This window comes from Belonocnema kinseyi, chromosome 7 (assembly GCF_010883055.1).
Source record: "Belonocnema kinseyi isolate 2016_QV_RU_SX_M_011 chromosome 7, B_treatae_v1, whole genome shotgun sequence".
NCBI classification, from domain to species: domain Eukaryota; kingdom Metazoa; phylum Arthropoda; class Insecta; order Hymenoptera; family Cynipidae; genus Belonocnema; species Belonocnema kinseyi.
In genome coordinates, this window is record NC_046663.1 from 73,906,034 (window position 1) to 73,931,881 (window position 25,848).

Genomic DNA, 25,848 nt, shown 5'->3' on the forward strand with positions numbered 1-25,848 from the left:
TATATTATATTGCAAAATTATAACTTGCAATGTATGATATCACGATTCTGCGCTATTATAATGCGATAAGTACGATATATAGCGCAGGAATTACGATATATATTTTTTTTAAAACATTTTCACAATTATTTGAAAAATTGCATTTGTTCAAAAAATTTTTTACATTGTAAATCAAGAAAACTTATTATTTTATAATATTAATGACAGAAGTAATGAATATTGAGATATGTTAAGAGTCGAATTTTTTTGAAAGAAAGTTATTATATGCTAGAATTAATGATGCACTTAATGAATATTAAGAGTGATATTTTTATTTAATGACAGTATACAATTATTTAAAAAAATGACCATCATTGCCTTGCACTTTGTCATATGAAAGATGGAGAAAATTCTCGTTTTTTTTTTAAATCTGTTACAATATGTCGCTCATAATGTAGTATTTGCTTATATCACAACTTCTATAATAATTGTTTGAACAATAACCAATTTTTCAAATAATTTTATTAAATTAAGTTTTGGATAGTTATTTGTACATTAATCTTTTACGTGACAACTGACTAACGCGGATTTCTTTAAATCTCCACGTTTCGAAAACCCCCGAATCCGAAAAATACAGGTTTTAGAATGGTGTCTGTCTGTCGGCTTCTGTGTACCCGACAACTTCTGAAAGACTAATCGGATTAGGTTGCGCTTCAAAAATAAAGATCGAGTTCGATAACCAGCATTTTTTAGCAAATGCTTCTGGGTTTGACCACCAAAAAAATTGTGCACTAAAAATATATCTACCAATTTGTTTTTAATCGCTTTGTAATATGACGCGTAGTTTTTGTTTTATTCGTAAAAAACACAGCACTAAAAATAAACCATGAACATGAGCTACGAAAAAAACTAATACAAGCTGTTAATAGAGAAAGTCATAGAATTTTCTTTAATTTTTAAAGAAGATTTACTTGAAAATTTATCTAAAATTTTTGGAAGATACTGTTTCAGGGTTTCTACAAGACCCGGAAGATCTGTAATCCCTGAAAAACGCATGGAATAATTATTTTAATACTTTACGGTGAATTTTAAATGTTTAAATTCATACAAACTGAGTTGTTTAGCAATAATAAATTATAATTCCACTCTTTAAAAAATGCTTCATTATTATCATTAAGAATTGTTTCGAATTAAATAAAAATCATTATAACCGTACCAGAAATTGTGGTTAAATTAGTCTGCGATGAGCAGAATGTGTGTCAATTATATTCACAGGATTATTAAAAAAGGAGATCTGGCATTTTTTCGAAAGGAGACCTGTTAAACTTGGAAAAGCGATGAAAATTTAAAAACCGAACATTTGCATTAACCGTGCTGTCTTATTATTAAAAACTTGTTGATACATTTCAAAAGTACCTCTGCGAGGCTTTCTTCAGCCTCATCGGCAAGCGCGGTTTCTTCTTCAAGATCTTTTTTTAATTTTTTCAAGGTCTCAGCCTGTGTCTGGCCTGTCTGAGTGTTTAGATCTTTAGTCTCGTCGATACCAAGTCTCAGTTGTTCTACACGAGTTTGAAGACCTTCCATCTCGTCGTTAAGTTCATTCACATAACTAAAGAGAGCAAAGTTCTCCTCTTCTTGCTTTATAAAATTAGCAGCTAATTTGTCGATTTCATCTTCTCCTGAAATATTATGCATGTATTTTTAAGATATATAGTAAAGAAGATAAATAATAAATCATTTTCTATTACACCTTTACCATAAGTGAGATTTCAGAGCGTGCAAACGATGCCTAAATAGTTATTCACGATACAAGGGCCCTTAGTGACACTTTTTCCTCGTGCGAAGTTGCAATACGAGCCGGGGCTCGAGGTGTAGCCGAGACGAAACGTAACTGAGGTGATAGCCAATGTGAAGCGAAGGCGAGGAAAAAGTTCCACACATGGTCTGTGCGTCATACAATATTTGCTATTACAACGCGATTTTAGTGCGATTTTAGGATTTCATAACATTTTCTTCCTGACGTGCTGCCGTCAACTACTATCTCTCTGGATCTGATAAAGTCTATAGAGCTGTCCGATAGCCAATCAGACCACAGTACGTAATTACTTTATAAGCCTAGGACTGTAAGTAAGCCGCTTACAGACCTAGGCTTATAAATACTTATAATACTTGTAGATACGCAGCACTGCGGCGATGTCTATACTACACTTGCTATTTGAGTAGTTGACGATAGAACGTTCGGAGAATGTTATAAGATCCTAAACTGACACTTATCACAAAGTTGTGATTTCTTCCTTGCCTTAGCTTTGCATCGGCTATCGCCTCAGCTACACCTCAGGTTCTGGGTCTTATTATATAAGTTCACACGAGGAATAAGTGCCACTGAGAATCCTTATATCATATATAACTATTATAAAAAATAGTAAATTATTTAAACCTGTAAACTCCTTGACAGCATTGAGGGTCTGTGTATAAGAGGCAACTTTTTTCTCCATTTCTTGCTTCTTGGCTAGTTTTTCTGCTTCCTTTTTAGTATCCAAATCAGTTGTCTCTCGAAACTGACCTTTGACCCCTAGAAACTCCTGAAGCTTTATCTCATTGTCGAGAGTTCTCTGAAGCTCGCACATTTCAGATGTATGACTTTTCAAATCCCTTGCACCCCTTTATAAAAAAGAAAAGTTTGCTGCACATATTCATCAGAGTTTCAATTTAAAAACACTCGAAAGGTTCACTGAAACCTGGAATTAGAAACCTCAAATTTACGATATTCCTATAACTGATGTCTGCGGCAGTTTCGGCTGTACTTTCAGCGCATTAGTTACACCAGGTTGCGTCTTGTGTCAAAATGCAAGAGAAATGGTCCATGCAGCCCTGCTTATTCACATTTGGATTCCCTGAATATAAGATCAAGGCGACTGCAAGCTATGCCTGAAACTGTTCTTCATTCCAGGTTCCAATGTATTGCAGTGCATCTATTATCTAAGTATTTTTGTTTAAAAATGCCAATTTCTAAAAAAAGAATCTAACTTTAAACTAAAGTTTTTCAGATTCGTCAGTTTAATTTTGGAATTCAAATGATTTTCGTTAAGATTAAACGAATTCCTCTGAAAAACGCTAACATATCCTAATATTGTTCAAATATTGTAAATATTCTTTAAAATCAAATTAATTTTTATGGAAAGTACCGATTTCCGGGATAAAACACCAAAAAATTTTAAAATTTTAATTTAAAGCCATGCGATACTTACTTAAGTCAAACGATTCCTACTATAACGCAATTTTTTGCAACAAGTGACGTCCACGTGAATTGAGATGTCGAGTTTCCTACACTGAGAGACCTTTTGTTAGAATTAATGAAATAAATAAATTAGACTTTAGTATAATATCGTTCCAAAATAGGAAAAACCGAGGTTTTATTATATTTATTCGTATTTTAGTGCCGAAGTTTAATATTACCATACGAGTATTTAAAACACGAACACGACAAAGTAGTATTCTTAATACGAAATATTATGAATCTCCATTTCAAGAATTAACACTATGAAAAAATAATATTCTTTTTACTGAGTTTTCGAAAAATAATTTGAATAAAAAGAATAGTGAATTTCTTAATCTCGAAAACGTATTTTAGAAATTGATATTGTCAATATGAAGTTGACAGAAATCTGAGACGCATAGTAAACTATGAAATCATTATTCTTGATTTTTCATATAGTTTCTTTTGAGAATGCTCCTCGATTGTTTCCGCCATTTCCCGATCTAACCGAAAGGTTATAATTCACAATATTTTAAATAAAAGTTAACTGTTTCTATTTTAAATTCATTCACTTACTATGGGATTTAAAACATTTGGAATTCTTTCTCAAGAAATTTGTACACTGAGGTAATAAGTTTCAATTTAATGAGTACAGTTGATTAAATATTACATCTAAATATACTCAAGTTTATTATACTGAGTTACTGAGATATCAAATTAGAGAATGTTATTCATACAAGAATATTATCAGTTCCCTTAAAAAATGTATTATATCAAAAATCAATTTAAGCATTGAAAATAATAATTCCCTGAGTTTTCAAGCGACGCCGCTTAGCCGAGTTTTTTTCCAAATATTCCATAATGTAAGTTAGCCGTGGGGTTCAGCTGTGAGGGAATGCGTTAGTGCTTTAGGTAAGTTAGGTTCGAATCTAGCCGCAGTCGTTCCGATTTTTCATAGCGATTAAACGTGCGATTATGTACGTAGTGAATAAATTAAGTAATATAATAATAAAAATAATAATTAGACGCGTATTTATGTATTTAGTTGTATTTAATTTGTGTATTTAGTTCCTCCTTCTGAAGGCTAAATCTTTTGGTGGAGTGAGTTATATTTCATATATAGTCGTTTGAGATTCTCATATGCTTTGTATAGCAACTTCAAACGATGTTTTTGCTCTTTCAAATAAAATGTATGACTATCGTTTTAACTTCACTTGTTAACTTTGATATAGAGAAATTTAAATTCTCGCAAGTTTTATAAGAGTTAATGCAACATCCTTGCCATTTATCCAAACAAGAATATTAGTTTTGACGGCTGAAAACCGCTATATTAATTTTCGATACGCAAACCCTGTTTTCCCTATTTATAAACCATATTATACTAAATTCTCATTCAATCTGATCATTTATTCTAACAAAAAGTCTCTGAGTGTATTTGGGAAATTAAATAAAAAGCGTTAAAGCACGTTTATATACAAACGTTTCTTAGTGACTTTTATTTAATTTTCCAAATAGGAAACTCGACATCTCAATTCGTGTAAAAGTAACTTGATCCAAAAAGAATGTCGATAATCTGAAAAGGTTATGATTTAAAAAATTAAAAATACCAATTTTGACGGAAAAAATTAACATAAAACAAAATTGTTTCAAAATGTCAATCTTCTTTGAAATTTAATGGGTTTCGTTTAAAATAACTGACTTCCGGTAAAATATGTTAACATAAATTGTATAATTTTTTATTAAAATTCTTTTTTCTCAATACTAATTTCCAACAAAAAGCACTAAAATAAAAAGTTTATAATATTTTAAATAATTTATTAGATAAATTGAATTATTCATTGAACCACTTGACAATATTTAAAACGCACACATTTTTACTAACTAGCATAATGTTTTCTATGATCTTTCTTACTAAAAGCGTTTATTTTTATATTAAGTTTTCAATAAAATTTCCAATTTCATATATAACGCAACTTCAAGTAATAGAGAGCTATTTAGGTTCTCAAAGACAACGATTGGGAAATTTTTACAAAATACCGTTATACCACTTTTTCAGATAAAAATTCCATACATTTATATATCTCAATCAAAAGTTGTAGTTAACAAAAATTATAATTTTTTTGAACTCTGTCGGAACATTTACAGTGGTGAAACATCCAACATTTTGGCTGTAAGCTAAAAAAATTGTATAATTTTAAAAAGTGTAACGTCCTGCCCCCTAAAATTTTGTAGTGTAACAAAAAATTTATTATTTATTTTTATTTTAAAAACACAAACTTACAGATTTAAAAAAAATAAAATAATTTGCCTTCGAATCTGAAAAATTTCTCTAGTAGGAAATTCAAACTTATATCTAGTAACTGACTGCATTATAAGTTAAATATTGGCTGGTCGTTGAGACATCAATTATTCAGGTTATTAACTTTGATCAATTTTAAATTTGAATTTAAATCACTTCATACAATATAGAGTTTCTAATTTGATCGATTTTGAGGTATCGTTTACGGAATCGGATTAAATTTCACGTAATTAATGCATGAGGAAGCCATCGGATGTCTAATCCGTTAAACATCAAAGCACATCAACTTTCGCACTTCCTCCTAGCAATAGGTATCGAGGTAAAAAGATAAAGAAAATTAGATGCAAATAAAAAGGGAAAACTGTAAAAGTAAAAGTAAAAAATTATGAATATTTACTATCTTGAATTATTATAATCTCTAAATAAAGTAAATACTCTGAATAAATAACATATATAATTTTTTTAAAGTAATTGTACTTCATCTTATCTTTAATTTTTGAATTTTAAATAGGTTAATGAACACTCCAAGTCCCATATAATAACAGTTTCGGAGGTTGCCTCGCACTGGCTTTGTTATTAAATCGGTACTCTCGAAACGTAAATAGTCAGGGCCGACTGATCCGTTTGCAATTAAAATTGATAAGATTGCGCAATATACTCAACCGAGTACTCGCGTACTGCGGATCTTCCGAGGTGAGACTTGAAACCGTATTTCACCACCCCCCGTATTTTAACCGCCCATCCCCTGAAAAACTGCGTGGGCCAGCAGTTCCAGGAATTACAAAACCATACCGGCATCTATGGGATAAGCACTTTATACATACTTAAAATGTAATGAAAATTCAAAATATATTCGAAGACACATATTGGGAAAGTAGTGAATAATTTAAAAGTATTTTGATACTTTTCAAAAATGTTTAATTCTTTTAAATAAACATTTCCGAAAATTAAAATATATTTTCGTGATCTCTAAAATTTTCAAAGGTTTCAAAATATTCGTGCAAATATAAAATTTTTAAATATTTTGGATAGTTTCCAAGAAATTGCGATGATTTGGCAATACTATTAAAAGATTTTAATGCATCACAAAAATTAACAGAAAAATCCAGGGTTTTTAAAAGACTCCTAATTTTTTATTCATTTTTCAGAGTAAACAACACATTTTAGGCCAAAGTTTAACGCACCTGCCGGAATTTGTCCTAGAATTGTCGTCACAAAAGATGAGTTTTACAAAAATATTGCTTTGAACATCTCGTGTATGAAGTCATTTAAAAAATATATTTCTTTACTTAAAGGGTCGGGTCATGATTAAATGAAATGCTTATTTGACATGCATCACTTCAATTTATTCATCGAAAGAAACATATCTTCCGAGTGAATAAATTAATACTTAAATGACAACATTAACTCATCTGTGGGTGATTTTGAACCAATCTTTTTGGATTATTAAATTTTCACAGTAGAAAGAGAAACAATCAAAAAATTGTAATACATTTCTAAATTTGCTAATATTTAATACATTTTTCTGACAAATAAATGTAAATAAAAAGATTTCTTTCAAGAAATGGAGGTAGAAATATTTTAACTCAATTAAAATAACTCTTATGATAAATATTAATAAGCAAGCGCTGATGATTCGAACGTATTATGAGTTACGTGTCTCTTTTACAAATGTTAATATTAGATCGAAAAGAAATATATTTTTTTATGAATAATATTATGAAAAATGAGCATGAAAAAGATTTACAATTAAAAACCGGACTTCCTTGACCGGACTTTTCGGCTCATTAGATACTTTTTGTGAAATTTTAGTGAAAAATTATCTTTCTAATATATTAACTTTTAATTTGCAATTTTTAAATATTTTACTATATATTAAAATCACACTTCCTCAATTTTCGAGACTGTGTTTCTGACTTTCAGCAAGATTTTAGTTACTGTCGTGAGGTACTGTGGGGAAAATATTGGATAATAATATATACATCTATACGCGGGAAATTGATCATTATAATTGGTTTATTCTAATTAATTTTATAGAATAGATCGAATTTCGAATATTATTCAACAAAACTGAATATTGGTATGGCAGAAGGGTTTTCCTTTTTGTATAAAATTATTGCCTTGTATTCTTGTTATAAAAAATAAGTTATATATCTTTGTCATTTTTACATTCATGTCAGAGAAGGTATTAGGACGATAACTTTTGAAAAATTAATCTATTAAATTGGTCTTTGGTACACTCTTTTTGTGTTCTAAACTAAAGGTCAAGTTCGTTAGCCAACCATTTTGGATAAAAATTCAAAAAGTGAGCGCATTTTAAATATTTTTGTGACCACCTTTTAAACAAATTCAAAATTTCTCTGTACGGATGTTTATAGTATTCAATAATTAATATCGTTTTAGTTATCTCAAAATTTATTTGATTCAAACAAACAAAAATATCTGCTAAAAACCTTTGAACTGAAGAGTTATTTCTTTGGATGCAAAAACGAGATTCAAGGAAACTAGATTCTTAGTTTGAAAGATATCAATTCCTCAACTTAATGTCTCACATTTTCAAGCCAAGAATTATTTCTTCATTTCAAAGAAATGGCGCCTAAAGAAATAATTTCTTTGAACCAATAAACAAGTTTGTTTCCTTTAAGCAATATTCATTAGAATCAAGTAAACTGTTTTCTTGGATCAGAGAAATGAAATCAAAGAAATGCATTTCTTTGGATGTAGATGTATATCCGCGATTATTAAAAATACGGCCTCTTACGTATTTCCTTAAATAAATTGCTGCACTAGGGATTTTTTTTATAAAGGAAGAGAAAATGTACCTTTCACGAAGTGCATGTAACTTATTGAGTTCTTCATCCCTCTGATTGAAAGCAATGGTTGCTTGCTCGATCAGATCATTGATGATCCTTTTGCCCGTATTAAGTTGAGCTGCGAGTTTTGACCATTGAGCGTTGAACTGGGTCCTCTCCTTCAGGAGACTGTCAATTTCATCGCGAAGTTTCGCATTATGTGCCACCGTCAAATTAAACCTTTTTGTGACCACTTCTAGTCGGTTTTCCAGTATAGCGACAAACTTGTTCTGCTTCATCGCTATTTCCTTCGATTCAGCATCCGTGCGAACTTTCTTCTTCATAGCGTCTACTTCCTTCGATACCTGTAATTAACCTCCACCTTTGCATTAAGCCTGCACGATCCCTTTGAATTTGTAAATCTACTGAGAATTTCTTAAGCACCAAAGCAGTAAATTGCTCCATTCATTTTCTTATCGAACTAATTATTAACACAACAAATTAAGATTATTAGTATTATAACGTAATGATCTTGGAAAAATTATTAAGGCTGTTGAGAGGGGAAATTCACTCGTAAGAAACCTACACAGTGTAATCCCTTTTACTCGTTATTACACAATTATTACACGGATAATAATTAGTCATTAATTCAAGTGAAGTGCCGAAGTATTTTATTTGGTTAAAAATCATTATTGTTCCAAAGAATAAATAATTCTGAAAATACTTCAAATTAAATTCAAAATTAAACTACTTACAACCAAATTAATTAAATGAATATTTCTTGTTTTGTCTATTAAACCTTTTCAGAGATTTTTTGTAATCTAGTTAATATTAATTTTTGATCAAGATTTTACGCGATTAAAAATATTAAATAACATTAACATTGCTACAATTACAATTTTTACACAAATCATCGCGGGAAATATGCTGATAAGGGACGCGTATTAAAGTTTTGTACGTATTTTTCGCTGCAAGTACATAAAACGTTAATTAATTACATCAAATTCCGATACAACATTAAATGATTTGTAATTGCTTTATGTTACGTTTACCAATGCCAATTACAGGGCGGTAATAAATAAAGGCGATAAAAGAACTTGCTTCTTTTTTACGTGCTGACGTAAAATTTGTGAATTCTTAAAACAATCTATTCATAAAAATTATAACTGTGAGGTAACATGTACACTAGAAATTAATGTTAATTAGCTTCAAAGATGCTTTTATGAGAAAAATTATTTTTTTAACCAGGAAATGTTCATTTGTTATTATATATTATTTAAAATGTTGTCACAGGCTTATGATGATTACTGCCCAACATGTCGAAGACATTTTTGGTTAATAGAGTTGAATTTTATTTTGATTATTTAACACGGGGCTGTCCCGGTATATATCGTCTGTCACGGATGCATTTTTATAATCCAATCAAGTGATCTGACGAGAGCAGTGTGCTCCGACATATTGGACAAAGCCTAGTTTTTATCCCATCATTGACGGATTGGGCTGCAGTCAAATACACGATGGGGGGACCTACAGCTTAAGGTGGGTTCCGAACCACTAGAACATCGGTAAAGGCACATAGAAAAATTTCCAGAGGTACCGGTTCAGGATCGAACCCCGGACCTCTGAGGTGAAGTCCGAACGTCTAACCTAACCAACTGAGCCATTTCCCTTTCGGGGTAGGTATGACTCGCTCGGTGGGGAATGAAGAAAGGTGAGGAGGGGATATAAAATTTTTAGATTGATCCCGAATTCTCGTGTTATTTATTTAAATAACACGTTCGTTCCGCAAAACTGTTCCGACCCAAGTATGATGATCAAGCTCTCTACGAATCACTCCAAGTTAAGATCCTCACAAAGTCGTCATGTGATGTTTCCCACTTGGGTCCATTAGTATTCAAGGTCTTTTGTTTCAGGTGTCATTCACTCTACTTTTCTGTCCTGGCATACTTCTCTAGCTTCTTCTACGTCCATGCAATTTTTTATGCAGGCTCTCGTGTTTCTGTGGCTTCTTATGTATCTTCTAACTAGGGTCTCATTCAAACATTCTAACAATTCTTTCCGCGGTCTGCTTCTGGGCACGCTGCCATCTACTTTACCTCGATACACTTGTTTCGTTAGTCGTTCATTTGGCATTCTCTCAACATGCCCGAACCATCTTAACCACATTCTTTGAGAATTATCTCGTTACTTACTTATTAGGCACTATTCCACTATTATTTCGCATACACTTTATTACGCATTTTTACGCATTAATTCGCGCTATTACGCGCAATTATGCGTTATTGTCCGTTATTACTCTGTAAATCTGAATCAGTGAAATTTCACTGATTCAAATAGCTAGAAATGGATCACTGACAATCAGTGAAAGGGTGCTTTTTGATTCAGTGAAATAAACACTTTGGGGGTTGGCAGCACTGCACCATGTCAATTTAGCAATCATAAAAAAATAATATTTTAGTACATTCAATCGAAGACTCATAGTAAAATCTTAAAACCCAAAAATCTGATCAAAGATTAAAAAAGGTGACAAGTTTCGATGCTTTTAAATGACAAACAACCTCACATATTACTTTAAGATCAAGATTGGACTGTCATGTACAAACCCGTTAATTAAGTACTTCCTATACGAGTTAGAGTATATTTATCCGGCAGTTAATTCAGCAGACTGGCAGCCCGAAAATTAAAAAATGTATTTCATCAAGGAATTTTTCTTGCTACTTAAGTAAAATAGTAAAAACAACGCTTAACTTAAAAATGTAGAGGTTATGCTTCACATGATTTACTCTGCTCTTACTGAACTGATTCGAAAACTGATCCGAAATCACCGATTAATCAGTGAAATGTCTCATTTTTATTTCAATCAGTGAATTTTTCACTGATTCATATTTAGAGAGTACGCATTATGTCGCGCGAATTTACGAAGTAATACGTGAGTGAATTCCCCTCGGGATGTTGAATAATTGTCTCAACTAAAACTGATAATCATTGAATAGTTTACAAAGTCGACGAAAGTAAGCATATTGTTAAGTATCGCAAATTCTATATGTGAATTGAAAAGAACACACTTTTGCTTTCAAACCTTTAATTCAAAAATATTGATTTCGACAATTCTTTATTTTTGGAAATTTATAATTTTAAATTGAGTAATTTTTTACTTTTTAAATTTTAAATATACTAAATTTTTTTTTTCAATTTTAGTCAGTTAACAAGTACATAGTTTTGAACTAAGATATTATAAATTGTTTGGTTTTAATTCTAAATTTACAATATTATGTGTGTTTTTTTGTTGTTATTCTTCGAAATCGTACAATGTCAAATTGACAAATATTACTCGATTTTATAAACTATTCTTTTTCCGAACCCCGTTGAAAACGCGCCATTGCATGCACGTGAAGCAGGCCTAATTTCGCCACTTCCAGCCTAGTAGCATTCGCACATGCGCACTTCGCCGTCTGGCCAACATGAAACTTTACGTCCGCTACATAAAAAACTTTAGGCCCGCTATACATGCACTGCATCACGCAAGTGGGACGCCCGGCAGAAGTGGTAATATCATATGATGCAAATTAAAGTGCTTTTTCTTTGAACCCTTTCATCATAAAATATTTACGAAAGGGAGACGCGAAAGAGGAGAACATAGTAAAGGAAAAAAGGAGAAAAGAAAACAGGAAAGGGACAAATGGGAAAAAGGGTCAAGTGAACGAGGGAAGGTTGAAAAGGGAAAGATTTAAAAGGGAAGGGAAAAGGGGAAAGGGGAAAGGGAAACAGAAAAAGGGAATAGGGAAAAGAAAAAGGAATGAATAAAATGAGAAACCGGAAAGGTTTAAAAGGGAAAGAAAAAATGGAAGAAGGGGAAAAGAGACAAATAAAAGGGGAAAGGAAATAATAGGAAAAACAACCAGGGTAAAGGGAACGGGGAAATAGAGAAAGGAGAAAGCGTAAAAAGGGAAACGGTAAAGGGAAAAGAGGAAGGAGAAGAGGAAAATGAGAAAGGGTTAAAATGGAAATGAAAAAAGGATAGGAGGAAAAAGGAATAAGAGAAAAGGGTTGACGGGAATGGGGAAAGGATGAAAAGGTAAAGGTTAAAAAAGGAAGGGGAAATAGGAAAGCGAAACAGTAAAAGGAAAAGGGAAGGAAAAATGAGAAACCGGGAAGGATGAAAAGGGAAAAGGAGTAAGGAAAAGGCGGCAATAGGAAAAATGAAAAGTAAAAGGGGAGAAAAAGAAAAAAGAAACGGGGAATGAAGAAAAGGGGGAATGGTGGAAAGGGAAATGGGAAACAGTAAAGGGGATTGGGAAGGGAAATACGAGAAAAGTAAACGGCTTAAAAGGGGAAAGTGAAAGGGGAAAGAAAATAGGGAATATTAAAGGGGAATAAGAAAGGGGAAAGGAAAATAGGAAAATGGTGAAAGGGAGAACTAAGAGAGAGATCTCGATCCAGACCTGGCCTGTTTGTGCGCACCAAGTTCCTTTAACTGCTTCACATTCTTGATTAAAAGGAGGGTAGGACAAAAAGTATAGTGTGTATCAAGGACGTAAGGCTATTTTGCCTTGTGTGACTTACGCCCGAGCGAAGCACATCCAAATAGCCTTTTTCACGCCCTCGATACACAATGTACTATTAAAACTTTGTGATGAAATATTTTTAGTAAACATTGTTAGACAAATAAGGTAAATTTACGTGGGAGCATATAAAATTATTCCAAGATTTTTCATATTGATAATACACGTCAAATCTAAAAAAATAAATGATATATATTTGAATTTAAATAGTACATTGTGTATCGAGGGCGTAAAGAAAGCTATTTTGACGAGTGTGAACTTGCCTTCCGAGACAAGCGAGGGCAGCATTCACACGAGACAAAATAGCCGTATGCCCTTGATACACGCGATACTTTTTTCCCTACTCTCTTTAAAAACAAGCATGTGAAGCAGATAAAGGATATTTGGTGTTCTTGATAATTTTAAATTATAAGTAAAAGGAAGAAATAGCATACTTAGCAGAAGAGAGACAGTGCGATATAGCGATACAACTTTTCAAAAAGATAAGTATAGTTTACTCCATATTCTCACTTGCGTGGTGCAGTGTGTTTTTTAGCAGGTGTAAACTTTTATTTATCGGGCGTAAAGTTTCATGTAGCGGGCTTATAGTTTCAAGTCGGCTCGACTCGGCGGCGCACAGTGCAGCGAATTAGAAAATTTGGGGTTCAAAATGAGCCAGAGACTACAATTTTCATCCGATTCCATTTTTTTAAAATTAAAGTTAACTTAATTTTGAAGAGGTCTGTCGAGGGCGATTTTGCTAACAGGCTCTGTTTATTTGCTGTTCAAGTTGCAAAATGCCAAAAGCCCATAATTTGTCAGATTTGAGCTGCCTGTTCTATAGCATTCATTGATTTTAACTCAAAAAGGTGAAAAACTGATTGATTTACAATCGATTAACAAATCCTAATAACTAAATTAAAGTTCGTGCAATCTGTTCAATTGTTATAAACAAATTTATGAACAAAGTCGATTAATGCTGTACATTGAAGCCTGGAAGTTCTTTTTATCACGTTTTTTCCCGCGAAATCGAGTGATATTAATGTTTCGTTGAAATCAAACACTGAAGTATAATTTATTTTAATGTTCTAAACAAATTTAATAAATAAACGCCTCTGTATATATAAAATGTATTCTTTCTGCGCAATCATTAGGTTTGCCTTGAAAAATGAAAATTCCATGACAGAAATGGAAAATCAAAATATTTACCATTGCTATAAACAATACTGATTAACAAATGCATTAAAAGGTCACTCTTTGATAGAAAAAATCCATTTTTTTGCATAATTGCTTATTGATCCCTAAATTAATATTCTGATGGAGGAAACTGACGTTTGACAATATGTTTCATTTTTATTAACAATTCTGCTGAACAAATGCATTTAATAGACGCTTTCAAATAGAAAAAATCTCTTTCTTGCTGAAATGCTGATTGATCATGATTGTTTATAACAATGGGAAATGTTGTTGGATGTCAGTATATTTCGTAGGAGTTTCTTCAGCAAGAAAGAGATTTTTCCTATTTGAAAGCGTCTATTAAATGCATTTGTTAATTAGAATTGTTAATAAAAATAAAAAATATTGTCAAACGTCAGTTTCCTCCATCAGAATATTAATTTAGGGGTAAAATAAACAATTATGCAAAAAAATAGATTTTTCTATCAAAGAATGACCGTTTAATGGATTTATTAATAAGTATTGTTTATAACAATGGTAAATATTTTTATTGCCCATTTATGGCATGGAATTTTCATTTTTGAAGTCAAACCTAATGATTGCACAGAAAAAATGCATTTTATATATACAGAGGCGCTTATTTATTAAAGATGTTTATAACAATCAAAAAAATTATACTTTAGTGTTTGATTTCAACGAAACATTAATTTCACTCGATTTCGCGGGGACAAACGTGATGAAAAGAACTTCCAGGCTTCAATGTACAGCAATAATCGACTTTCTTCATAAATTTCTTTATAAAAATTGAACAGATTGCACGAACTTCATCTAAGTTATTAGGATTTGTTAATCGATTGTAAATCTATCAGTTTTTCACCATTTTGAGATAAAATCAATGAATGCTACAGAAGAGACAGCTCAAGCCTCAAAGATGAAAAATTATGTCTTTTTGGCATTTTGCAACTTGAATAACAAATAAACAGAGCCTTTTTAGCAAAATGGCCCCCGACACACCTCTTCAGAATTTAATTAGCTTTAATTTAAAAAAACTAGATGGACTCGGATGAAAATTGTAGGCTCTGGATCATTTCGAACCCCAATTTTCTAATTCGCCACACTGCGCGGCGGGGTGCTCATATGCGAACGTCGCTGGGCTCGAAATGGCCACATTACGCCTACTTCAAGTGTATGCGATGGAGCGTTTTCAAGGGGTCTCGGGCAAAAATCTGTTTAAATCATATAAAATTAATTACCTGGTCAATAAATAATTAATCTGACCTTAACAATTTGTTCCTGAAGTTCAGCGATTTGTTGTTTCTCGCTTGCAATCATTTCTAAATATTCGGTCCGTTTTGCTAGAAGGCACTTCAGTTGGGCCTCCATAGCTTTATCTTTTTTTGTATTTGTTTCAGACTTGGATGCTTTAATGGCAATGGCGAGTTCAGCCTTTTCAAATTCGAGACGATCAATTATTTTCTGCTGATTGCGAAGTTGCAATCGAGCCTCTTTTGCATAAGCTATTCGGTCGTTTTCCATTATCCGGTACTGTCTTTTCAACCTGGCAAGTTCAGCCTCCGCCATCGTTTCCAACTCCATCTCATCTTGGACTTGAGCCTGTTGTCTGTAGGCCATCTTTAAATCTTATCAGCAATCTTTTCAGTCTGCATAAAAAATAGACATTCTTAACATGCTGTCTACAGTTAAAGAATTCTTCGTTTCTAGCTCATTCAGAACTAACTTTACAAAAAATTCCGTTTTACTTAAATATCAAGCTGTATTAGCTAAATTTTTCCATCTAGAAATTATCTAGATAAAGCAGCTAGATAATTTCTAGATGTCTTTGTATTAGCAAATAATTAATAAAGAGTAATTAAAAAAAAACTATTTCTAATCCATTATAAGAGTTTATTTGTAGAGCGGACGTACAGAAAAAGATAACCAACATTTATTTTTAAAATGGGTTTATATCATAAAAAGTTTTAAAAGGTAACTTAATATTGAGGTAAAAGAATCTTTGTCAAATCTCATTTCTTGATTTAGTAATTTAAAAAAAAATGTAATAAAATTTTAGTTTAAACTCATTAGAAAATATAATATAGTAATAACATTTTTAAACCTCTTAGCATTGATATTTCTTGAACTGAATATAATTTATTTTAAAAAATCGTATTTTCTTTTTTTTTTCAGGCTTTTACGAAAAAATATATGTCGCGCTGTGATATTGCGATCTTCAATTTTGATTCTCTCGGAATGAGATAAAGGTTTTAATCATATAGGTTTTATTCTGATAAAGCATCCCTATATCCCTCAAAAGCATGATTTTATTTTCACACAAAAAAAATCTATTTTCATTCGCCATTCAAAGCCGATTTGGAAAAACTATGGGATTATAAACCTTTGAAAATTCTGAAAAAGCTTTTTTCTGCAATTTTCAAAAATCTAAATTGTATGGATAAGATACTTTGAAATCTTCTGAAAATATAAGTTATTTTCAAATATTTCAACACTTTAAAAATCTTATTAAATCTTATTGAAAATTGATCAGAAACCTTATTGTTGGTGTCGGATATTTTTTGTTACCGGTATAGGTATTGTTACACTGTATACACTATGTAAATCAAGATATTCTAAGTTATTGTCTATAATTTGATTTTTTCACCTCTTTGAAAATGTGAAAAAGTTTAGTTAAGAACAGGATAACTTCCTATTATTAAAAATTCATTTGCAATTTAGATGATATCTTTTATCAATCACATTTTCCAACATTTTAAGTGGGATTTGCGACTCGAATTTGAATTTCTGGGTAATTCCCGGGGTCTTTCGGTTTTATTGTCATTCTCGGCTATTTCCCGGTTTTCCCAGTTACCAGGCACCCTGTATGCTCATAAAACATCAATTATTAAATTAGAGGGCAAATGTAAGTCGCAAACATCTTTATGTTTATTAGAATCCATAATTTCCTCCAAACACAATCGAAACCCTAAAAAGGATTCTATAGCTTTTCTAATAGAAAAGCTGCCAGCATATAATGTTCTAAAAAACGAAATTTCTTCATTTATTCTGTAATCTCTGCTAACAAAAAAAATCAATCTAATGTATAATGTTTTATTTTAAAATTATCTAGACATTCACGATTGTGAAATTTAATGTTAGAAAATTATTCATTGATAAATATGCTACTCAATGCAGAATTTGAATGTTTTAACTTATATAAGTTGCAAAATTGTTTGTAACCCTGTAGTTGAAAAATGCACAGATTTCTATGATTCCCATATTTTTTCGCTATTCTTATCGAAATTTTGGTACCGATAGCCAAGTCGATTTTAATTGTAAGATTTTTAACTCAATTTTGCGTGAATTTAAAATATTTAACTAATTTAATACTTGAATTGTAGCACTTTTTAAATGGTGAAATAAAGATTATCTATGCGTACCAAACAATTCTGATATATTCAGCGAAATATCGATACAAATAGAAATTTCGCCGGACGTAGCCACGTCCTCTAAAATAATTCATCACTGTAAAAAACGTAAGACTTTAATATTGTTTAATTTGAATAGGTAAAATTTTAAATTGTTTTATATAGAAGAACTCTAGTTGAAATTTTTTTAATCCCTGTCCTATTTTGAATATAATTGTTTGAGGTTTCTTATTCTATCGCTGAAGTTAAGTAGCGATTGGCTCGGTTATACAACTCGGTTATATAACTCATTATATAACTAATGTATATAACTCGGTTATACTAAGAAGAATTTAAAAAAATTTAGCACTGTTTTTTAACAAATCATTTAAAAATTGTAGAAAATTAGAACAATAATTTTACTGGAGCCTAAAATCTACAAAGTTTTGCTATAGAATTTTAACACCTTCACCAAATTGCACAAATATTTATAAAGGAAAACGTAAAAAGAGCTCAAGAAAGAAATAGGGCAATTTTTTCACAAAATAGGGGAAAGAATTAACATGTATTTTGACAGATAAAAAAGAACAAATAATTTTTTTTTATAAGAAATGTAATATTTTACAATAATGTTAAATGATATTTTTATGATCTCAGGTATTGAATTTTTTTCTATTTTAGACAAACTAAGGTCGTTGGTAATATAACAAAGTCCTAACAAAATAAAACACGTTAAATAAATCATTTTTATATGTTAAAACTTTTTCTCATAATCAAGAATATTTTTGTTTTTAAAACGATTTTTAATTTCGTGCTTACTATAATTAATACTTTGAATGTAAATCTTGAACAACATTTTTTAATGATTTTTATTTTAAATTAAATATAATTCAAGTTTGAGCTCCTCAAAGATGGCATTTAAGTTTAAAAATAATTTAATTTGTATAGATTCAGCGGAAAAATATTTTTATTGCTGTTTTTTACCTGTTCCAAACTATAGTTTAGATTGAATTGTTTAAATAAACATTTGTAAATTTTTCATTTAAAATAATTTAAAATAAAATTTGAGATTGTTTTGCACTTCAATAGAGAAGTGAATACATATGGTTATTTTTTAGTATATATGTTTTTTTTTAATTTTGTACTTTATTTATTAATAAATCATTTATTTTGTGCTTCAATATTATACAGATGTTCTTTAATATTTTCATAAAAGCTCCCAAAGCTATATGTCTTGCTGTATATTATAGCTTTAAAAAACAATTTAATTTCAATTTATAACAATGAATTAATATTTATTTGAATTCAAATGTAAAAAAGTTAAAATTATTATATTAGATATTTCTGTAAGTTATCAAAAAAGAGAATTCATTACAAACAATGGTTCTTGCGGTTCTTACAAATATTTACTAAATTCCTGAGAATTTCCTACGTAATTCAAATATTGTAGTTTCAAATATGGTATATTTAAAGAGAAAGGGGACAAAAGGAGAAATTAAAAAAAAAGGGAAACGCAGTGGAATAGGAAATCGAATGTGATCCCTGTAGTTCAGTGATTTACTAACAATAAACAAATAATTGATCAAGATTTCTCAATTACAAAATATTACTGTGTATACGTGACGCATGGAATAAATAGGAAAAAAAATCTTAAAGGTGAAAGAAAATCACGCGTGCCAAGGAGTGGAGCCTGGAACACTGATGTTCTCATCGAATGAAACATTCAACGAATGAATCATCAGATTGACTGCAAAAATAGACATCTGCTGAGGAGTCTGGCAACCCTTTAGTCTACTGGCGCAAGTTTGATGAAAGGACTATTTGTTCATGTTCTAAAAGGAAGTCAAGTACTTTCTTTCTTTTTTTTTTCCACATTGAATACACTTTTAGTATCCATAAAAATGTTGTAGTACAAGGCAAGTAAAGTGACACTTTAAACTCTCAAATAAAAAAGTATAGTCAATATGACAAAATGATTTTCTAATATTCTGTAACCATACCTACATATATCAGTTTTTTTTCTATCTTTGCTTTGAAAAATATGGCCAATTTTTATACTTAGTGTAGAAAATTATGGCTAAGGGTAAAAGAACCTGCTAGTAACCTATAAGGGGTTTTAACCTGTTAAATTCTTTTTGGATGATGAAGAACCTTTTTTGAAAATACTGCAGTTTTCAGTAGTTTTTGAAGGATTCTGGGCCTGAAGTAAAATCCTTTGAAGACAAAGTCCAAGGAAGTTATTCTGTGGCACGACATTTGAAAAAAGAACTTTTGGCACCTTGCACAGCCCTGACAGCTGTACGACCGGGCACTACTGCACCCCCATTTAAGAAGATTTCCGGTTGCCAATGGACGCAGCCATGGTGCCAACCAGTGTCAGCTGCGGGTTGTTGATCCAATGGTTACTAGGCAACTTGTTTATCACGAGATTTTTTTGCCTGAAATATGTAGATGGCATTACTTGTTCAGTTCAGATGACATTTGTTGTTAATTTAAATTCATTTTGGCTGAAATTATTTTATTGTAGAAGACTCTTCGTTCTGTTCTTGTAAAATTACAGAATTTATTATGAAAAATATTAATTATTTATTTCTAAATACGAAGCGTAGATTATATTTAAAAAACGAATTATGAGAAGATGAGTTACTTTTATTAGAAGCTAACATGCGAATAGAGATCAAAGGATAAGGGATCCTTGCTTAACAACATTCATGGATATTACGTCATTTATTACATATTGCCTTAAAAACTTTCAAAACAAAGAATTAGTTTCCTGAAACAAGTTCAATTTCTGATTAAGAACTGTAAATATTTTGATAAAGTTGTAAAATTATGTTTCTGAAGAAAGAATAATTTATGGGGATTAAGTGGTAATCGGAAGTTTGTAATTTTCTTTTTACAATGTGTTTTTTTTTGTATTTGAACTCTGAGATGATACGAAGAACAACGACTGTTTTAAATACTTAATTTTTTCAGTTATTTATCTGAAACTGCAAGTTACGTGAGAAATATTGCAAGATTAGAAAATCGAAATAAGCTCTGAGATGATGCTCTTCGCATATCGATTTATGCTTACTTTGGCCTTGAACTAGCATTTATCATTGATTATTTGATGTCAACACATACAGCAGAAACCAGTGTTTAGGGTTGATTATAGAGTTGAAAATTTAAATGGTTTAACTTTTAAGCTTACCTGATTAAAAGTTTTGCACTTTGATTCAGTTTTGATTACTTCAAATTCAAAACAATTTTGAATGTTATAACTTTTAAATACGTGAAAAGAAAATTGCCCTGCAATGTAACTTAAATTATAAATCATTCGATTTGGAATGATTTATTAATTTTTTTAATTAAATTTTTTCGCAAAAAATATATCCTTTCGCTCCGCTGGGACATACTCTTTAAGTAGTATATAAGGCTTCGAATTCAAAACAATAGCGATTCATATATTTCTGGACATTTAAAATTTCATTAAAAGTTTATTAATGTATGCTCATTTTCTTATTTATGGAATTATGAATTAATGAAATACTTTCTTTGGTATTATTTTTTGGGTTATGCGTCCTTAATATAAATAATTTTAGGATCATACAAACATTATTCAGTGCACTTTATTTAATTTCACAAATTTTTAACTGGATATATCTCATTTCATCTAAAAGTAAGTTTCTCCAAAATAATTCCTGCAGACATGATATGGCCAAGAATTTTAGAGTTTTTGCTATAATAAGCGTTTAATATTTTTAAAAAATATTTTATTTTTATTTTTTATGTTTCCTTCCCCCCCACCCCCACTCTTTGCCTATACATAAACCCGAAGCCCACTCCGAAAAAAATCGAAATCCTGCATTGGAAATCCTGGCTAAGATGCTGGCACTAATAAGCCCAAGTTAAAGGCAAAATATTTATGTTATGAATATATATTCCAAACAAATATCAAACTTCGGTGTTTTTGAGAAATGTCAATAACTCTGAAAATAATAAAGTTTGCTGAAATATCTTGGAATATTCTGTACAATCTTGAAATATCTTGAAAGGTTCTGAAAGCCAGTGTGATTCTTTAAGTATGCAAATATTATTCATCATGTGAAATATAAAGAATTGCATGGAGATTCCTTAAAGAGATCCTTGAATTATCCTCAAGTACCTCGAAATATCTTGAGGTACCTTGAAATATCCCAGTAGGCAAAAAAATTTAAGGATGTCCTAGAGACGTCTTTGGGACATCTCTCGGACGTCTTTTATAACATGTCTTATGGTCATCATATAGGGATGCTCTTAAAACGTCTAATGTCAGTACGAAAGATGTCCCGATAACGTCCATGTCGTTCTTGGGATTTTCATAGTTATGTGCCAACTGGGGTCTAAAAGTTCCTTAAAATACCTTAACGTCTCTTGACAAAATATCTTTAAATCGGCAAAATATACTGAAGTAAGTGAAGTATCTCGAAGTATCTAAGATATGATAAAGTATCTTGAAATATCTTGAAGTACCTTAAAATATCCTCAAATACCTTCTAATGTTCTAAAGTCAATGTAATAGCTTGAAATATGTCAAATATACTGCTAAAAACAAGTGTATTAAAAAACCTTGAAGTTCCTTGAATTATCCTAAATTTCGTTTGAAAATTTCGAACTATGAACCTTGAAATAACCTGAAGTACAGTTGGCATATCTTAAAGCACCTTCAAATACCTTGAAGTCGCTTGAAAAAATAACTTGATATGCCCTGAAATATCCTGAAATACCTTGAAATGTTCTAAAGTTAGTTTAATATATTGAAGCATGTCCAATTTCCCGAATTCTATGTAATATAAAGAAGTACATTGCAATACCTTGAATTTCTTTGAATTATCCTGAAGCTCCTTGAAATGTTTGGAAGTGAGTGTAATGTCTGAATACGTGTCAAATGTCCTAAATTACGTGAAATAAAAGAAGTATATTTAAATACTTTGAAGTTCCTTAATTATTCTGAAGTAACTTGAAATATCGTGAAGTACATTGTAATATCCCCAAGTGCCTTATAATATCTTGAATTACATTGAAATATCTCAAAACTCTAAAGTATGTGAAGTAACTCGAAGAATTTGAAATACAAAGATGTTTTTTTAATTATCCTGAAGTACCCTTGAATGTCTCGAAATATCCTGAAGTATATTTGGTATATGGTGAAGTAGCTTCAAGTACCTTCAAGTTTCTGACAAAATTTATTGAAGTACTTAAAAAATACCTAAGTACCTTCAAACATCCTCAGGTACGTTGAAAAATCCTTAAATATCATACAATATCTTGAAGATTGTGAATTATCTCGAAGTATGTGAAATATCCTATAGAACCGTGAAATATCATCAAGTACCTTGAAATGAGTTGTAGAATGTTAAGTTTTTTGAAGTATGTGAAATATCCTCAAATATCTTAAAATATCTTGAAATTCCTCAAAAGATCCTGAAGTACCCTGAAATCTCTTAAAATATAATAATTATTCTGAAGCATGTGAATTAACTTGAAGTATATGAAGTATCTCAAAGTATGTGAAATATCCTGAATTACCTTGAAGTATTTCAAAATATCCTAAAGTCACTGAAATATACTAAAAAATCTTGATCAGTCTCGTTTTGGATGCTATTTCGGAATGGATACCGAGGTGTTCCTGGTTCTGGGAAAAATAAAAACAACCAAGGATCTCCGATCCATGAGGGGTCTTGGAGGAACTCCTGGCACTAGGACTAGGCCAAGGAAAAATGAAAAGGGAAGGGATGATCTATAGGGGGCTGTTAGTGAAGTCTATTCTAGTCTGGACTCAGCCCCCAGTCTGAACTCCAGACCTTCAGTCTAGCATAAGCCATAAATGAGGGTAGACTATAGAGGTATGTCCTCTTCAGACATTTCGTTGAATTCCCTTTTGGTCAGACGGTCCTTTTTTCTTTTCTGCAATCTTCGAGCAGAAGAGCCGCGATCATACTGGTGGGGCGTTGAAGGCTTAGTGAAGGGAAGCGAGGAGTGGGCGGTGGTTGCTCGTTCCGGGAGCAGAGCACGATTCCGTAATATTTATTTTTCACTCCACGTCTGACTCACTACCTGGCCGACCGCGGCGCCGCGTACACCTTCGTTCGTTACTCCGTTCCTTTGTGTTTTCGTGATCGACGCGCGAGTTGAAAGTGGTGTATGTACACCAGTAAAACGTTATAGTGAGCCAGCGAAAGAAACCAACCGTTACCGGTCACCAATAACAACAAATTCCTGGGTTGCGGTTCACTTTCTACGGATACCAATTCAGTGTTCAGTGACGAGCAGCATAAAAAGTCAGGAATCGAACCGGAAACAACGACAAAGGAAACACAACAGTGTTTACGAACCATTAAGGATTCATAACCTTCGCAGGTGCGGCGCGATCGATGTGACCAAACAGCTATCACCTTAGAATTCAGTTTTAAAAAAGAAGACAGCTCAAAGAGTGATAGTTCTCCTTTTTGGATAAACAAAGAGTTACCCAATTTACGATTTGGTTTATGTTCCAACAAGTGGTGGCTAAGCTTAGAGTACGATTTAACTCACGTACTTCATACTATTTCGTTCCCATTGAAAAAAAACGTTGGTGCTATTAGCGTGGGCGAACACAGGTGCTTGTGTTTCGAAGCAGAATAAGAATTTTGGGTCGCATGCCCCTATTGCTTATAGACGAAGTCACGGTCGGGGCGAAATCTGGAACACCGAGAATAAATGGGTTCGCGGAGGAACAGCGTCTCGCGCTGTTGCATCACCGGTTCAATGTCAATGCGCGAGGAGTGAAAATTTGAGCTTCCGGGGACCCGGGCGGGACTACATGACGGAAACCTGTTTGACGTCAGTGATCAGCGATTAAACTGCGCGAGTGACAGTGTTTTGTTATTAATCCCAAAGATGATGTTCTCTAGGAAGTATGTTCTGACTTTTCCTTTTAGTGCAGTAAAGTGAAGTGGTATATTCACGAACGTTTATCTTATAGTGAGCACGTGGTACCAGAAATCGAAGCCTAAGTGATGACGAAGACGGAACGAGACTCGTTCCTAAGGTTATGTCGGGGCATTACCTCGACGCGAAAAACAAGACGTAGGTGAACCGTGGATAGTTTAGAGCCGAGCGTCATCGGCTCGAATTCACTAACCAACCTTTAATCAAATCGCCCACTTGCTGTCGCACAAAATATTAAACTATCCAGCTCTCGTTGCGAATCGAGAGCTGGTAGTGGTTATTGTTCCATTCGGAGTAAAAGGCGGTAGTTTTTTTTGTAAGTTCCGGCAAAAATGCTACCAAGAAAAGACGGACAACTGGAGCCCTACGCCCTCGAAGATATGATCTCTGATCTACAGACGAGGAGGAGTTCTCTTGATCACGATGAGGGTGATCCTGTGGATTTGCTCAAGCAGAGGGAGAGGGATTTGGTTCTTGCTGCGGAATTGGGAAAGGCACTTTTGGAGAGGAACCAAGAATTAACAAAGCAAAGTGATGCACTTGCTGAGGAATATGCAACCAAATTGGAGGTGAGTTTTTGAGAACTGTTATTGTTATAAGCTGCCCAGATAGATTCAGCCACATGATTCTGAGTCATTCAGCTTCCACTTGTTGCACCTCTCTGGGTCGCAATGAGCTCATTGACATGGATTTTAATGTAGTTCAGAAATATATTTAAAAAAAGTAAAAGAGTAGAAAATAAGTACAAAGAAGGTTACATTTTATCAGCTGCTAAAACAAACGGGAATGTGGCCATTGTTATCTACTCTTATCTGATTTTGCGATAGAATCTTCCACAATCTGTGAATTGTATTGTTAAACTCTTGTTTTCATTTTATCTCAATATATCCCACCCAATAAGCATATAATACTTACGTCATTAATAAATCATCTCTAGTAATTTATATGTAGATCATGAAATTTAATTATCATGATCGTTGCTGCATCAATGTATTTTGATTGTCATTGTAAACCTAGTTAATTATGGCAAATGTTTTAATAGTAGACTTTGACTAATTGATTATAGTTAGTTTTTATTAAATTGTTTAACAACTGATTTACAATTCCTGTAGGTAGTAGTAGCCTGTAATAATTAGTTTATTGTTGCGTATAATTTAAATTAACAAGAAAAGATGTTTGCAGTAGTCGACTCATTTTTTATCTTTCATATCTCTCCATATTTTTCTTAATAACTTCGCGTTCCTTATTTCCATTCGTACGAGCTAATTCATTTCTTTAAGACCTAATATTCTGGTATTTGGCAAGGCAGCTTTTAGTTACAGAACTCAAATTTTTCAAACTACCCTCCTATATATTATTATTATTATTATTATTATTACACCATTAAGCCATTTCCCTTTCGGGGTAGGCGTGACTCACTCGGCAGGGGAAAGGAGTAGGGTGTGGATGGGAT

The 25,848-nt window shown here is 32.0% G+C and overlaps 2 protein-coding genes across 3 annotated transcripts in view; one reads left to right on the forward strand and one right to left on the reverse strand.

Moving 5' to 3' along the window:
• The window catches only part of LOC117176290 (coiled-coil domain-containing protein 63-like), a 27,381-nt gene extending 7,558 nt beyond the window's left edge, over positions 1 to 19,823 (reverse strand). Inside the window, exons 1-5 of one of the 2 annotated variants that reach the window (XM_033366477.1) lie at positions 19,596 to 19,823; positions 15,322 to 15,704; positions 8,357 to 8,691; positions 2,417 to 2,640; positions 1,396 to 1,658 (exon numbers count right to left, since the gene is read on the reverse strand). In XM_033366477.1, the coding sequence (XP_033222368.1) occupies positions 1,396 to 1,658; positions 2,417 to 2,640; positions 8,357 to 8,691; positions 15,322 to 15,675 (1,176 nt within the window). In that variant the 5' untranslated portion in view covers positions 15,676 to 15,704; positions 19,596 to 19,823. Of the gene's footprint in view, positions 1 to 1,395; positions 1,659 to 2,416; positions 2,641 to 8,356; positions 8,692 to 15,321; positions 15,705 to 19,565 lie in introns of both variants that reach the window. The other variant, XM_033366476.1, reaches the window with a different exon arrangement.
• A 3,712-nt stretch (positions 19,824 to 23,535) lies between these two features.
• Positions 23,536 to 25,848, forward strand: part of LOC117177131 (bicaudal D-related protein homolog) — a 97,154-nt gene continuing 94,841 nt past the window's right edge. The window contains exon 1 of the mRNA XM_033367628.1: positions 23,536 to 24,964. Coding sequence (XP_033223519.1) covers positions 24,728 to 24,964 — 237 coding nt within the window. The 5' untranslated portion in view covers positions 23,536 to 24,727. The remainder of the gene's footprint in view (positions 24,965 to 25,848) is intronic.